This window comes from Zophobas morio, unplaced genomic scaffold (genome assembly GCF_036711695.1).
Source record: "Zophobas morio isolate AGI-343-1 ecotype UQ-CSIRO unplaced genomic scaffold, CSIRO_AGI_Zmor_V1 ptg000010l, whole genome shotgun sequence".
Taxonomy (NCBI): Eukaryota; Metazoa; Arthropoda; class Insecta; order Coleoptera; family Tenebrionidae; genus Zophobas; species Zophobas morio.
This window is the reverse complement of record NW_026972115.1, coordinates 4,310,119-4,325,841: the sequence shown is the minus strand read 5'-3', so window position 1 is coordinate 4,325,841 and position 15,723 is coordinate 4,310,119. Positions and strand designations below refer to the sequence as shown.

The window sequence follows — 15,723 nt, the reverse complement described above, 5'->3', positions numbered from 1 at the left end:
TCGTAACATGAAACTTAAAACATGTTAAAATGGAAAATATGTCTAAGGAAATATCGATTTTGCAATATGCTCCGCCCCATATTTGCAAAATCCATATTTCCTTACAAAAACCATTTTAAACAAAATTTATGTTTCTTATTATGAAAAGATGGCTATGTATATTAAGAAAAAAAAAGGCAAATATAAGCCCCGCCCACCCGCCCTATCTCAATTGTAATGATTTTTTTATTCGTCGTAAGCCAAGGGAAGGACCTTAATTGCAAAATCCTTCTTTCTCTACAAGAAATAAAAAATATGTTTTTGAGTATCGTCTTGTTCAAAGAATACTATGTACATTAAGAAAAAAACAAGCCAAAAATTAAGCCCCACCCATATCCATCCCAAGCCCAATTGTGATGAATTTTTTATTCGTTGTCAGATCGAGGGGCGGAGCCTAATTGCAAAATCGGTGGAATTATTTAAAGAAAAAATTAAAGGCTCCTTTTCTATATTAATATCAAATATTACAGACCAACATAGAAGAAAAACAAACTTTTAAAATATGTATTAGTTGTATTCAGTAAATTTTTATTCTCCGTGTCACATCATTACTTCAAAACGATTATTATTTAGCTTCTCTGTACAAATCTTGAAGTAATTTTTTTCACTTTAATTTTTCACTAAATTTTTCTAATGATGTAGTTCCGACAATTTAGCACAAACTTAATAAACATAGATTTCTATTCAATTCTACTTTTTAGTCGCATTGGATTCTGCGTATTGTTATACACAGTTGTTTTGTAAAAAAATAATAAATAAAGACTGCTTTTTCTGCATTAATATCAAATATCATAGATCGGATTTATCAGAATAAAAAATATCGTCGTCGTCGTAGTCTCTTTTTGTCCTCTGTTTTTTTGTGTCATGCAAAAACTCCGATAACAAGTGATCTAATCAAAACTCCACGTCGTCTAAAAACGAAACAATTAAATCTCGCTTTCCCGCATTTCTTTGCTCATTAATTTTCCCTTTTGCGGTTTTCTCCCTTTCCCACACACCCCAGCCGGAAGTGCAACCGATACAAATCCCACCAAAGGACTTAATTCGACACTCGACAATTAGCCGATGCCAGGATACCGAACAGGTTTCGTATCCTGTATCCCCCACATGTCACATTCCCATAATTTATCAGCCGCGATTCTGCCATGTCTTTATTAGCGTTCGGAATCTCGTACGACCGGAATTTTGATCGCTGTCATTTCTGTGATGGTTTGTTGTGTTGAATCATCCACGTCTGGCACTTATGTAACCGCAAATGCTAAATAGTATAAACGGCAACATCCTCATTAATGCGAAATGCCTCGGCCCCACCAGCGCTAATTAGACTGTATCGCAGCACAGTGGGACGAGATGAACGGATAGACGCGAAAATGAGAAACGAAAATGACCGTAATGGCAGAACGAGCCAGCGGGAACGCAGGATTCGGGGGAGGTGGCGAAGAGCCGGATCGATTCTCAAACGTCAAGTTTTCGAGAGCCTGATTGAAACTGATAACACAAAGTTTATTAAAGTTCTTTGAACTTCGGGCTATAAGAGTGTCTAATTGGCATTGTGTCAATTGTCACTAAAATAGTGTGAGATTTATAGCGTCTTCATTAAAAATTCTGCATCTCGACTTATAATGAGATAAACCGAGGAAAAGAGGTGGCTTTAATAGACGGTATTTTTAACACACGAATAAACGACCTCGTATAAGTGTAAGTCATAATTCATAATGCTATTTTGAAGCGTATTTTTAACGGCGGGTTCTTCTAAAAAATTTAGAAAAATTACACCCGAAAATACACCTTTTGTTAAGTTTTTTTTTTTGACGAAATTGTTAAAATATGTTGTTTGTTTTTAAATCATGATTCAAAAAAAAAGAGATCAAAGGCACCCGTGGGAAAAACGCTTCGAACGAAAAAATCAACATTTTAATTGCAACAAAATCACTGTACTATTTCAATACAAATTTCCAAAAAAGTACTTTCGCAATAATTAATTGAATCTTAAGCGTAATTTTCGTTGTGGTTTGCAGGAACTCAAAGTAATTAAGAACATGCAAATCTCAATAAGCTGTAACAAAGTACTTTGAAATCATCGTAGTTATGAAATCTTTTGGTGTTACATTTACTCGATTACTTAATGCGACATTTTTTTTTTACTAGGACACGCACATCTGCTTTAAATTTTACGGCCTATTTACTAATTCCGCGGTAAATTTTAGACGGTTATTATAAAATTTATGTTTTTCTAGAAACCACGTATGTAACTTGATCGCACCAGTTCTGATCGGCTAGAGTTTCCCTTGAATTTTATTTATGAATCCAATTTCTTAATCCTTGAATTATTTAAATTGGAATTTGTTGCCATTTCCTGCAAACTTGAGTAATTTTCTGATTATCTCATTGCCTAATTTCAGCTAATTTAATCCCGAAAGACACAACAAATATTCGAAATATTCACCCATGCGAGGGTAGTTTTTTTTAAACAATTTATTATTAGATTTTTTTTTAATTTTGTTGAAATTTTTGCATCACGTATTTTAAAAAATCAGTATTTCAATTATTTATGGAAATTTTGGAACGGGGTTGTCACCACTGTTTTCCGCTTGCAAAACTTTAGAAATCGTCTATTTTTGAGTTTTGTAAGCTGAAAACAGTGTTGAAATCCGTGTTCTGAGATTTCCTTCAATAATTGAGATATTGATTTTTAAAAATACGTTATGCAAAAATTTCAGTAAAATTAAAAGAAAAATATAATCACAAACTGTTTTTAACAAAATGGCCCTTGCGTTATATAAAGAAAGTTATGGACGACATATATTTAAAATTTCAAAACCATAGCTCTGTTAGTAACGGAGATACCACATTCTAAAAATAGACCGAAAATACTTTCGTTTAAGAATTTTGTTTTAGAACTAACCTAAAAGAGTCTTAACGGTGCTCTAGTATCATTTTTAAGAATGTGAAAGAATCTTGCGGAGCCTTAACGTTTTGTTAAAGAAAAATATAGAATCTTAGGGGCGTTGGGTTTTGTTCTAGAAAAAAAATTCTAGGGTGTTTTGTTTTTGAAAGAATTTTGGAATCACTGGTGTTTTCTTTTGAAAAAATTTCAAAGAATCTTGGGGGCGGACATTGTCCTTACTGTTTTGTTTTAGAATTAACCTGAAAAAATCATGAGCGCTCTTGCCAGATTTTTTTTTTATTTGAAAAATCCTGAGGGTCTTGGTGTTGAGTTTTAGAAGTAATGTAAAAGGGTGTTGGTGGGGCTCCAAGTGTTGTGTTTTTGGAACAATTTAAGAGAATTTTGGGCCCTTGGTGTCTCGTTTTTTGGAAGGGTTTTAAACAAGGTTTGAGAGTTCCTGACCTCTTGTTTTAGAATTATTAATCTAAAAGAATCTTTGGGGTTTCTGGAGTTGGGTTTTTGGAAGTATTGTACAAGGGTCTCGGGTGCTTCTCGTGAGAGCTCTTGGTGTCTTGTTTTTAGTCTGTAAGAATTTTGGGGCTTCAAGTGTTTTATTTTTGAATCAATCTGCAAGAATCTTGGGGACTTCTGGTGTTGGATTTTGGAAGTACAAGGTCTTGGGGACTTTTTATGAGATCTTTTGGTCTCTTTTTTTAGTCTCAAAAAATCTTGAGGTTCCTTGTTTTCGGAACAATTTAAAAGAATTTTTAGGGTTCTTGGTGTCGTATTTTTAGAACAATTTGAAAGAATTTTAGGCAACCGGCGTTTCTTTGCGAAAAATTTGAAAGAAGATGTTGGGGGTTCCAAATATTTTGTTTTAGAATTAATCTGAACGAATCTTGGGGGTTTCTGGTGTTGGGTTTTAGAACTAGCGTCAAAGGGTCTTGGGGATTTCTCATGAGAGCTTTTGGTGTCTTTTTTTCAGTTTGAAGGAATCTTGGGGTTCCTAGTGTTGTGTTTTTAAAACAATTTGAAAGAATATTGAGGTTCCTGGTCTTGTGTTTTTAGAACAATTTGAAAGAATCTTTCTAGGCACCTGAAGATTCATTTTTGGAAGAATTTGAAAGAAAGTTTGGGGCGCCCTAATGTTTTTGTTTTAGAATTGAACTGAAAGAACCTTAGAGGTTTCTGGTGTTGGGTTTTAGAATTAGCGTCAAAGGGTCTTGGGGACTTCTCATGAAAGCCTTTGGTGTCTTTTTTTCAGTTTGAAAGAATCTTGGGGTTCCTAGTGTTGTGTTTTTAAAACAATGTGAAAGAATATTGAGGTTCCTGGTCTTGTGTTTTTAGAACAATTTGAAAGAATCTTTCTAGGCACCTAAAGATTCATTTTTGGAAGAATTTGAAAGAAAGTTTGGGGAGCCCTAATGTTTTTGTTTTAGAATTGAACTGAAAGTTAGAGGTTTCTAGTGTTGAGTTTTAGAAGTAGTGTCTTATTGGCTTTTCATGAGATCTCTTGGTCTCTTTCTTTCAGTCTGAAAAAATCTTGGGGCTTCTTGTGTTGTATTTTTGGAACAATTTAAAAGAATTTTTGAGGTTTTTGGTGTTGTATTTTTAGAACAATTTGAAAGAAGGTTTTGGTTTGGGGGTTTCAAGTGTTTTGCTTTAGAATTAATATGAAAGGATCTTGAGGGTTTCTGGTGTTGGATGTTAGAAGTAGTGTAAAAATGGTCTTGGGGGGCTTCTTATGAGATCTCTTGGTCTTTTTTTTTAAACTGAAAAAATCTAAGACTCCTTGTGTAGCGATTTTGGGAGCAATTTGAAAGAATTTTGGGGTTTTTGGTCTTGTATTTTTAGAATAATTTGAAAGAATTTTAAGGAACTGACGTTTCTTTTTGGAAAAATTTTGGAAGGAGCTTTTGGGGATTCCAAGTGCTTTGTTTTACAATTAATTTGAAAGAATCTTGGGGGTTCCTGGTGTTGGGTTTTAGAATTAGAGTAAAAGGGTCTTGAAGGGCTTCTCATGAAAGTTTTTGGTGTCTTTTTTTTCAGTTTGAAAGAATCTTGGGGCTCCTAGTTTTGGGTTTTTAACACAATTTGAACGAATTTTGAGGTTCCCGGTGTTGTGTCTTTAGAACAATTTGAAAGAATCTTGAGCCTCTGGAGTTTCGTTTTTGAAAGAATTTGGAAAAAGCTTTGGAAATCCCAAGAGTTTTGTCTCAGAATTCATCTGAAAGAATCTTGAAGGTTTCTGGTGTTGGGTTTTAGAAGTAGTATAAAGAGGTCTTGGGGGCTCCTCATTAGATATTTAGGTGTCTTTTTTAGTCTGAAAAAATCTTGGCGCTCCTTGAGTTGTATTTTTGGAACAATCTAAGAGAATTTTGGGGTTCCTTATATCGTATTTTTAGAACAATTTGAAAGAAACTTAAACCCTGGGGTTTCGTTTTTGAAAGAATTTGAAAGAAACTTTTGTAGTAGAATTACTGTAAAAGGGTCTTGGAGGCTTCTCATTAAAGCTTTTGGTGTCTTTTTTTCACTTTGAAAGAATCTTGGGTTTGCTAATGTTGCGTTTTTAAAACAATTGGAAAGAATTTTGAGGTTCCTGGTGTTGTATTTTTAGAACAATTTGAAAGAATCTTGGGCCCCTGGAGTTTCGTTTTTGAAAGAATTTCGAAGAAGCTTTGGAGGTCCCAAGTGTTTTGTTTTAAAATTCATCTGAAAGAATCTTGAGGGTTCCTGGTGTTGGGTTTTAAAATTAGTGTAAAAAAGTCTTGGGGGCTTCCCATTAGAGATTTAGGTGTCTTTTTTAGTCTGAAAAAATCTTGCGGCTCCTGGTGTTGTATTTTTGGAACAATTTAAGAGAATTTTGGGGTTCCTAATAGTTTTTGGAAGAATTTGAAAGAATTTTGAGGTTCCTGGTGTTGTGTTTTTAGAGAATCTTAGCCCTTGGAGTTTCGTTTTTGCAAAAATTTGAAAGAAACTTTTAGAGGTCCCTTATGTTTTGTAGTAGAATCACTGTAAAAGGGTTTTGGGGGTTTTTCTCATGAAAGCTTTTGGTGTCTTTTTTTCAGTTTGAAAGATTCTTGAGCCCCTGAAGTAAGAATTTGGAAGAGCTTTGGAGGTCCCAAGTGTTTTGTTTCAGAATTCATCTAAAAGAATCTTGAGGGTTCCTGGTGTTGGGTTTTAAAAGTAGTGTAAAAAGATCTTGGGGGCGTCTCATTAGAGATTTAGGTGTTTTTTTAGTCTGAAAAAATCTTGGGGCTCCTTGGGTTATATTTTTGGAACAATTTAAGAGAATTTTTCTTAATATTGTATTTTTAGAACAATTTGAAAGAATCTCAGACCCTTGGCGTTTCGTTTTTTTTGAAGAATTTGAAAGAAGCTTTGGGGGTCTTTGATGAATTAAGTTAATAATAATGAATTGAAAAGTTTAGAATTAATCGGAAAGAATATCTGAGACTGTGAGCAAGTTTTTTAATTTTGACAATTTTGAAAAAATCTTGGGGGGTTCGTGAAGTTGGGTTTTAAAAATAGTGTAAAAGGATCTTGGGGACTTCTTCTAATTGGTCTGAAAGAATATGTAAACTGTTCATGTTGTGTTTTTATTTTTTTTTAATTTGAAATATTAAATATTAAATATTAAATATTAAATATTATTGTGTATTTTTTTCAGTTTGAAAGAATCTTAGGGTTCCTAGGGTTGCGTTTTTGAAAGAATTTTGAGGTTCCTGGTGTTGTGTTTTTAGAACAATTTGAAAGAATCTTAGGCCCCTGGAGTTTCGTTTTTGGAAGAATTTGGAAGAAGCTTTGAAGGTCCCAAGTGTTTTGTTTCAGAATTCATCTGAAAGAATCTCGAGGGTTTAAGTAGTATAAAAGGCCTTGGAAACTTCTCATTAAAAATTTAGGTCTTTTTTTTAGTCTGAAAAAATCTTGGGGCTTCTTTTGTTACATTTTTAGAACAATTTGAAGGAATTTTAAACCCCTGGCGTTTCGTTTTAGGAAGAATTTGAAAAAAACTTTTGGGGGTGCTTGAGGTTTTGTTCTAGAATTAATCTGAAAAAATCTTGGAGGTTTCTGGTCTTGGGTTTTAAAATTAGTGTAAAAAAAGGTCTTGGGGGGCTTCTCATGAAAGCTTTTGATGTGTTTTTTTTTCAGTTTGAAAGAATCTTAGGGTTCCTAGGGTTGCGTTTTTGAAAGAATTTTCAGGTTCCTGGTGTTGTGTTTTTAGAACAATTTGAAAGAATCTTAGGCCCCTGGAGTTTCGTTTTTAGAAGAATTTGGAAGAAGCTTTGAAGGTCCCAAGTGTTTTGTTTCAGAATTCATCTGAAAGAATCTCGAGGGTTTAAGTAGTATAAAAGGCCTTGGAAACCTCTCATTAAAAATTTAGGTCTTTTTTTTTAGTCTGAAAAAATCTTGGGGCTTCTTTTGTTACATTTTTAGAACAATTTGAAAGAATTTTAAACCCCTGGCGTTTCGTTTTAGGAAGAATTTGAAAAAAACTTTTGGGGGTGCTTGACGTTTTGTTCTAGAATTAATCTGAAAAAATCTTGGAGGTTTCTGGTATTGGGTTTTAAAATTAGTGTAAAAGGGTCTTGGGAAAGCTTTTGATGTGTTTTTTTTTTTCAGTTCGAAAGAATCTTAGGGTTCCTAGGGTTGCGTTTTTGAAAGAATTTTGGGGTTCCTGGTGTTGTGTTTTTAGAACAATATGAAAGAATCTTAGGCCTCTGGAGTTTCGTCTTTGGAAGAATTTGGAAGAAGCTTTGGAGGTCCCAAGTGTTTCGATTCGGAATTCATCTGAAAGAATCTCGAGGGTTTCAGTAGTACAAAAGGTCTTGGAAGCTTCTCATTAAAGATCTAGACCTGTGGCGCTTCGTGTTTAGAAGAATTTGAAAGAAGCTTTGGGGGTCCTTGATGAATTAAGTTAATTAAGTAATGAATTGAGAAGTTTAGAATTAATCGGAAAGAATCTCTGAGACTGTGGGCAAGTTTTTTTAATTTAGAAAATTTTGAAAAAATCTTGGGGGGTTTGTGAATTTGGGTTTTAGAAGTAGTGTAAAAGGGTCTTGGGGACTTCTCCTAATTAGTCTCAAAGAATATGTAAACTGTTCATGTTGTGTTTTTGGAATTTTTTGGTTTAATTTGAAAGAATCTCAAGGGTTTTTCGTGTTGTTTGTGAAACAATTTGAAATAATTTTGGGAGCTCCTATTTTTTTTTTAATTTAAAGAATGTTAGTTACCCATATTTTGTTTTTGCAAAATAAATGGAAATAGTCTTGGGGAGCCTGAATGTTGTATTTAGAAAAAATAAAAGAATGTTGTATTTCGTAGTGTTTTGTTCGTGCAGCAGAGGGATATTTCTATTTTAAACCACCACACGATCATTTTTTATAAAAAATTCCACCTAAAATTTACTCCACTGAGGGATAGTTATACCGGAGGATGGAGACAATAGACAATTCGTAACACTTCTCTTAACAAACTACTGGTGATTAATGGAGAAAAGTGCCCATGAAGCTAATAATATGCAATTTTTGGTTTTACGGCCTAATTAAAGACAACATTTCCCGTTTGTTGACTAAAAAAGACTATTTGCATTGTAGAATTACCACCAATTTTCATTTGATTTAGGTGCAAAATCAGAGGCAGAAACATAACCTACCGAACCACCATTGGTATTTTGCAGAGGTTAAACCTCCTAAAACTCCGAAAAACTATAATCATGTCTGCGAGACAATTTTTTTATGTTGAAAAAGTATACATGACATTAATTTTTTGCCAGTTGTTTTTTCAAAAAAAAAACCTATAATCTATATCTCCGCATTATACGAAAGTAGTCATTTTAATCCGCCTCTTGCTACTTTAAACTCTCCACTTACCCAAAGACGCCTCCGGATCTGAGAGGTCGCTGATGGAAGGCACCTTCTGTATTTCGCATAGCGACTGCGGTGTCTGGGCCTCCTCGCCGTCGTCCACCAGCTCCGTCTTCATCGTGCCCAGCGTGACCACGTCCGCATCGTCGCTCTGAAACCATCCACTCCACATTAACCATCACACGCGCAACGTTTAATTGGTTGCATAACCCGCGTCAACAATTAACCAAGAAAGTAAACAAACGCAGTTTTATGAATGAAGCTGGTAGGAGTGAAGCGCGGCCTTGCTCCGCTAGACATGAATGAATGGACGTGTAACAGGCCGTTGCGTAACTCCGAACGTTGCAGCCTCTGTTTGCTGATAAGAGATTTCCACATCGATGTTAACATCTCTTCGGAGATCCAGATTCGCGCCCCCCGCCGCCGCCCCCTAACCCAGTTCCGCGCTGGCCGAGATGCGCTTTTCGCCAGATGTTGTTCCTCCGGCTTTTTGCCGGAGTTAACGGCTGCAGAGGCCAAACATGGACGTCGCGTTCGCTGGCTCAAGTTCAGGCTATTTCTAGACGGCACCGTTATTATGATAGCGTTGTGCACGGGCGAGCTCGACGTTCAGGTGACAAAGGATTTATTGCGGGAAAACGGCATAAAGTGCTCTAATGATACACCGACCCACAATCAATTCTTCACGATGGCTTTCCGAGAAGCGGGAGGCTATTTCTGGACGGGAACGTGACCTCCCTAATCGGAGGACGGGGATTCGGAGAAGAGAACGAGAAACGCAGGCTTCGCGAGACAACAAACTGGGAAGTTACTGGATTTTGCTGAAAAGACAAGTTGTGTTGATGCAAAACCGGTGAAATGCAAAATAGCCGAGACGAGAACCCGCGCTGGCTAAACTAGGCGCCGCTAGATAGCGCAACTGGCGCAATATCGCCAAATATTTTCGCCACATTCAAATCAGTGTTATTGTTTTTTGTTATTTATTTAAATCGCCAAATATTTAGTCTGCAGTATTTTTAATTCCAATGTGATGATATTTTTCTATTTAAGAAGTCAAAATTACAATCATTCGCTTATCAAAATAAACCAGATATGCATAGTATTATATCACTAAGTACTAAGGTGAAGATGATGAAATTGATTTCCATTTATTTTTAATTTTTTTATATCAGAACATATAATTATTTTTTAAAAAGATAAGAGAGATTAATTTGGAAAAAAATACTAATTCTACAAATCAACAGATCACTGAGATTACTGAGATAGTTTGTAACTTTATTATTAGTAAAATATCCACTTGTAAAAAACACTAACACGCAATTTGTTTACTTTTGTTCTCATCGTTTTTAAATCTGACACAATTTCGTAACATGACCCGGACTGAAGTTTTTTTACATACTGCAGCATATTATTAAGCTACAGTTAAAGGAGAATGTCAGGCTATAAATTTCCAGTGAGATTTACTTAACACCTTGAAACGAAGTCATCAATATTTAAACCGAACGAGTAGAAAAATTTAGTTGACGTTTTATTATCCACACGATAATTCTAAAAGACAATTAAATTTTTTAGTAATCAGTCAGACGATAGAAGTATGGAAACGTCAAAAAAAATGGAATTAGACATTCGTCAAAATAATCCTGTTAGATTATTATCTTTGACACGTTGAACTGCATTGAAATTTATTTTTATTAAGTTTGTGATAAATTAGCGAAATTTAGGTTTTAAAATGACGTTGAAAAAAAGTTGATTTCTTTGACTGATTAGATTATTCAGAATCTGTTTCTACGTCGAGGCTTTTACGTAAATGATAAATTTAATTATGGAATAATACGAAAAGCTTGGACGATTATTGAAATCTATGTTAATTTGTGTTAACTTAGCGGAATTACATTTAGAGGAATTTAATTTTCAAATTAAGCTAGAAGAAACTACGATTTCTACGTTTTCTCGACCTTCCAGGACACCTGAGTACAAAGAAATGGGTTTCCCGTTTCCGTCTGTCTGTCTGTCTGTCCGTTTGTCTCTCTGCCGTCCCGGATTTTTATTAGACAGATAATCTCCGAAAGCACTGGGTCGATTGTTGTCAAATTTTGTATTTATATTAATATATGCTACCAGTTTTCAATTTTTAATTCTTCAATTTTTCGATTTTTTATTTTTAAAATTACAAAATTACAAAATCGACATAAATATTGTAAAACGGAAAAATCGTGATATGAAATCGAGAAAATGAAAATCAAAAAATCGAGAATAAGAAAAACAAAAATCAAGAACGAGAACCTGAAAAATCGAAAGATGAAAAACTGTAAAATCGAAAAATTGAAAAACTAATGAAAGAATTTGAAAGATTTAAAAGGTTTCAAAGTTTCAAAGATTCCAAACACAAAAAATTGCGAACTGTAAATACACTGAAGATTCTAGATGGAAAAAATCCAACAAAATCTAAAAAATCACAAAGATCTTGGATTAATTTTCCATTTATTGTCAGACTGAGGGGCGGAGCGCAATGACAAAATCCGTAATATTTCTTGTTCTAAACACGTTTTAAGTCTCTTGTTGCGAAAAAACCACTACGAATATTAAGAAAAAAGGCAAAATATGAGCCCCGCCCACCCACCCCATCTCAATTGTGATGACTTTCTTTATTCATCGTGAGTCAAGAGGGTGGAGCTTAAAATTCTTATTTCTCTACAAGAAATTATTACGTAAAACATGTTTTTGAGTATCGTGTTGTTCAAAGAATATTATGTATATTAAGAAAACAAGCAAAATATAAACCCCGCCCACCCACCCCGTCTCAATTGTGATGATTTTTGTATTCTTAGAAAGTTAAGACGCGTTTAAAATGGTAAATTTTTGTGTGGAAATATGGATTTTGCAATTAGGCTCCGCCCCTAGGGCTGCCGACGAATGAAAACTTCACTACTATTTAGATCAAGGCAGGGATGGGTGGAGCTTAGTCTTTGGCTTTAATTTTGTCTTAATTTCTCGTAGAGAAATAGGGATTTTGCAGTTAAGCTCCGCCTTCTTGGCTCTCGACGAATAAAAAAAATCATCACAATTGAGATAGGGTGGGTGGGTGGGGCTACATTTTGCCTTTTTTCCTTAGTATTTGTAGACTTATTTCGACAAGAAACTTAAAACATCAAGTTTATAAATCCCACTTACATGCTGTTTGCAAGTAATTTACAAAATATTCTAGGAATAACAATACTCCTATTTAGTGATTGTAAATAGTGAATACAAATTAAAACCCGAATAAATTAATCGAGTTACTGCTCCTGGGCACTGTTGGAACTGGACCCTACTCCAGTGCAATATCGCGACTGGACGCACGGTTTCCATGGCAACGGTGTAAACAACACGTCTGAATCAGTCATGCTTTGGTCTCCGTCTCCGGCTTTCACAACATCTTTAGATGTAACTTTTGATACACTTTATGCAAGTGGAGCGAGATACCAAATTTAGTTTTGTTAAATATGACACAAATTTCCGTATAATTTTTTAAAGTGTCCAAAGTTTCTAAAGATTTGAAAGGACTCTGAGAACTCTAACGATTCTAGACAATCTAAAAACTCTAAAGATACTCTTGAAGATTCAAACGTTAAAAAGATATTTAAAATTCTGGTCCAACTATTTCAAAGATTCCAAAGACCAAAGAAAACTAGAATGTAAAAATCATAAAGGAATGCTTTCTTTAATTTTTGTAAATTTAAAACTCTACAGGTCTTGAACGTCCTAATTATCTGACAAATCTTGGAGATTGTAAAGATTCCAGAATTTCCAAAAATTCCACAGATTGAGTCTAAATTTTGGAAAATCTGGAAAAAATTAGAAAATTGGAAAATGTAATCCTAGAAATGTTAAAAATTTACGCAAAGGTTGAATTTCAAAATTTTGACATAACCGGAGCCTGATAATTTTAGAAATTTTGGAAAATCTGTAAATTCCGGGCATTTTGTCTGTGTAAAATCTGAAAAATCCGGCTAATCTGGAAAATTTAAGAATTTTGAAAATTGCAATTTCTGAAAAATTAAAAAAAATCGAAAGTTATAAAATCTCAAAATATCAAATTTTGCACAATCTTAAGAAAATAGAAATTCCAAAGATTCCAAAGGTTGGAAGCTTTAAAATGTTTCAAAGCTTTCACCAAAATTTGTATAATCATTCCCACCAATAATATGATGGCGTCACTTCAAAATCGTTTATGACTCCGAATTGAGTTTTACCAGAAACGTCCAGATTTTTGGGAAAAAATCAAAAATATAAAACAACATTTTGCAATTTAATTTTGAATCTGCAAAACCGAATGCTTTGAAATCTTGCAGATGGTTTACAGTTATGATAAGCATGATTAATTTTTAACCAAAATATATTTACTTATCCCCTCCAAAAAATTGATGACGTCAGCACAATTTGTTTTCGTTTTTTCAATTTTACGATTTTAGAATTTTTCCATCTTTCAATTATTGGATTTTAAAACGCTTTCATTTATTCGACTTTTCAATTTTTCGATTTTTTATTTTTTAGTATTTTATTTTTCTTCAGTTTTTTGATTCTTCAGTTTTTCTTTCGTTTCGATTTTTGTTTTCTCTTTTTTAATTTTTCTAGTTTTCCTTTTAAATATGCAATGATTTTTAAAATTTTTCGTTTTTTCAATTTTACGATTTTAGAATTTTTCCATTTATTCAATTACTGAATTTTCTTCAGATTTTTCGATTTGCAATTTTTTTTGTCCCGCGAATTGTTCGAGATTTTTATTTTAAAATTTTTCAGATTTTCAATTTTCCAACTTCCGGAGGTTTCAATTTATAGATTTTGCAATTTTTCGATTGGTAATTTCACGAGTCATTAAAAAATTTTTAATTTTTTGTTGCGGTTTTTTTTTATTTTTTCAATTTTTCGGTTTTCATTTTTTAGTTTTTTTTAATTTTAGTTTTCATTTTTAGATTTGCAATTTTTCTAGTTTTCATTTTAAATATGTAATAATAATTGTAATTTAAAAAATTTTACCACTTCTTCAATTTTGCGGTTTTAAAATTCTTTAATTTTTCAATGGCTGGATTTTAAAACTTTTCAATTTCTTGATATTTAATTTTTCAGTGTCTCGATGTTATAACTTTTTGACTTTACAATTTTTGGATTTTTCAATTTTTCGATTTTTTTAACTTTAGTTCTTTTAATTTCTCGTTTCTTCAATTTTTGATTTGTATTTTTTCTAGTTCTCCTTTTAAATATGCAATGATTCCACGGAGGTAGAAGAGAGAGTCTCTTCTACCTCCGTGAATGATTCTTAAAATTTTTCGTTTTTTCGATTTTTAATTTTTCATTTTTTTGATTCTCCAATTTTTCATTTCTTCAAATTTTCGGTTTGCGGTTTTTCGTTTCGGTTTTTATTTTCTTTATTTTGACAATTTTTCGATATTTTGATCTTAAAATTTCTTGTTTTTTGAATTTCGATATCTTTAGATTTTTCGATTTGCAATTTTTTTTGTTCCGGCAATTTTTCGAGTTTTTCATTTTTAAATTATTCAGTTTTTCGATTTTCCAGCTTCTAGATATTTCAGTTTATGGATTTTGCAATTATTCGATTGGTAATTTCACAAGTTTTAAATTTTTCGTTTCTTAAGTTTTTCGATTTGCAATTTCTTGTTTAGGTTTTTATTTTCTTTATTTTTTCACTTTTTCGGTTTTTCAGTGTTCTGATTTTATAATTTTCATTGTGAAAATTTTCAATTTTTGTTTTCCCGATTTTTCAGTTTTAGATTTGCAATTTTTCTAGTTTTCATTTTAAAATGTATTACTTTTTAATTTTGGGGTTTTTGAATTTTTCCATTTTCAAATGACTGGATTTTAAAACTTTTTCGTTTTCTCGATATGTATTATAATTTTCGGATTTTACATTATTTGGGTTTTTCAATTTTTCGATTTTTCAGTTTTTTCCTATTTGTTAGGTTTAAGATTTTTTATTTTTTCATTTTTCAACTTTTTTTTATTAAAAATCGAAAAATTGTAAAATTGAAAAATCAAACATGAAAAAACGAAAAAGTATAAAAAAACATCTGTGAAAGATCTAAAAACTGAAAATCAAGAACTTGAAAAATTGAAAGATTAAAAATTCAGAAACTTAAAAATCAAAATATTCATTATAAAGAAACCGTAAAGTTGGATAGTTGGATATCCAAAACTTGCAAAATTGAAAAGTTTAAAAATTGGAAAACCGATGAATTGAAAAATAAATCGAAAGAAACATTGAAAAATTAAGGACATGAGAAACGAAAAACTGACTAAAAATTTTAAACTTTTTAAAATTTCTAGTAATTAGAAAATGTCCAAAGTTTCTAAAGATTGGAAACGACTCTGAGAACTCTAAGGATTCTAGAGAGTCTAAAAACTCTTAAAGATACTCTTGAAACTCAAACGTTAAAAAGATATTTAAAATTCTGGTCCAAATATTTCAAAGATTGTAGAACTTGTAAAAATTGCATGAACTCTTAAAATGCCAAAGATTTTAAAGATTTAAAGACTAAAGAAAACTAGAATCTTAAAAATGTAAAAATCGTAAAGGAATGCTTTCTTTAATTTTTGTAAATTTAAAACTCTACAGGTCTACTTATCTTACAATCTTGAAGATTGTAAAGATTCCAGAATTTCCAAAAATTCCACAGACTGAGTCTGAAGGTCTAAATTTTGGAAAATCTGGTAAAATTTAGAAAATTGGAAAATGTAATCCTAGAAATGTTGAAAATTTACGCAAAGGTTGAATTTCAAAATTCTGACATAACCGGAGCCTGATAATTTTATGAATTTTGGAAAATCCGTAAATTTCGGGCATTTTGTGTGTGTAAAATCCGAAAAATCGGGCTAATCTGGAAAATTTAAAAATTTTAAAAATTGCAAATTCTAAAAAATTTAAAAAAATCGGAA

The 15,723-nt window shown here is 32.6% G+C and overlaps 1 protein-coding gene across 1 annotated transcript in view; it reads right to left on the bottom strand.

The window, feature by feature from the left end:
- LOC135126198 (ETS-like protein pointed) overlaps nt 1-15,723 on the bottom strand; it is a 239,400-nt gene that overhangs the window by 188,971 nt on the left and 34,706 nt on the right. The window contains exon 3 of the mRNA XM_064052063.1: nt 8,800-8,944. Within this exon, the coding sequence (XP_063908133.1) occupies nt 8,800-8,944 (145 nt within the window). The remainder of the gene's footprint in view (nt 1-8,799; nt 8,945-15,723) is intronic.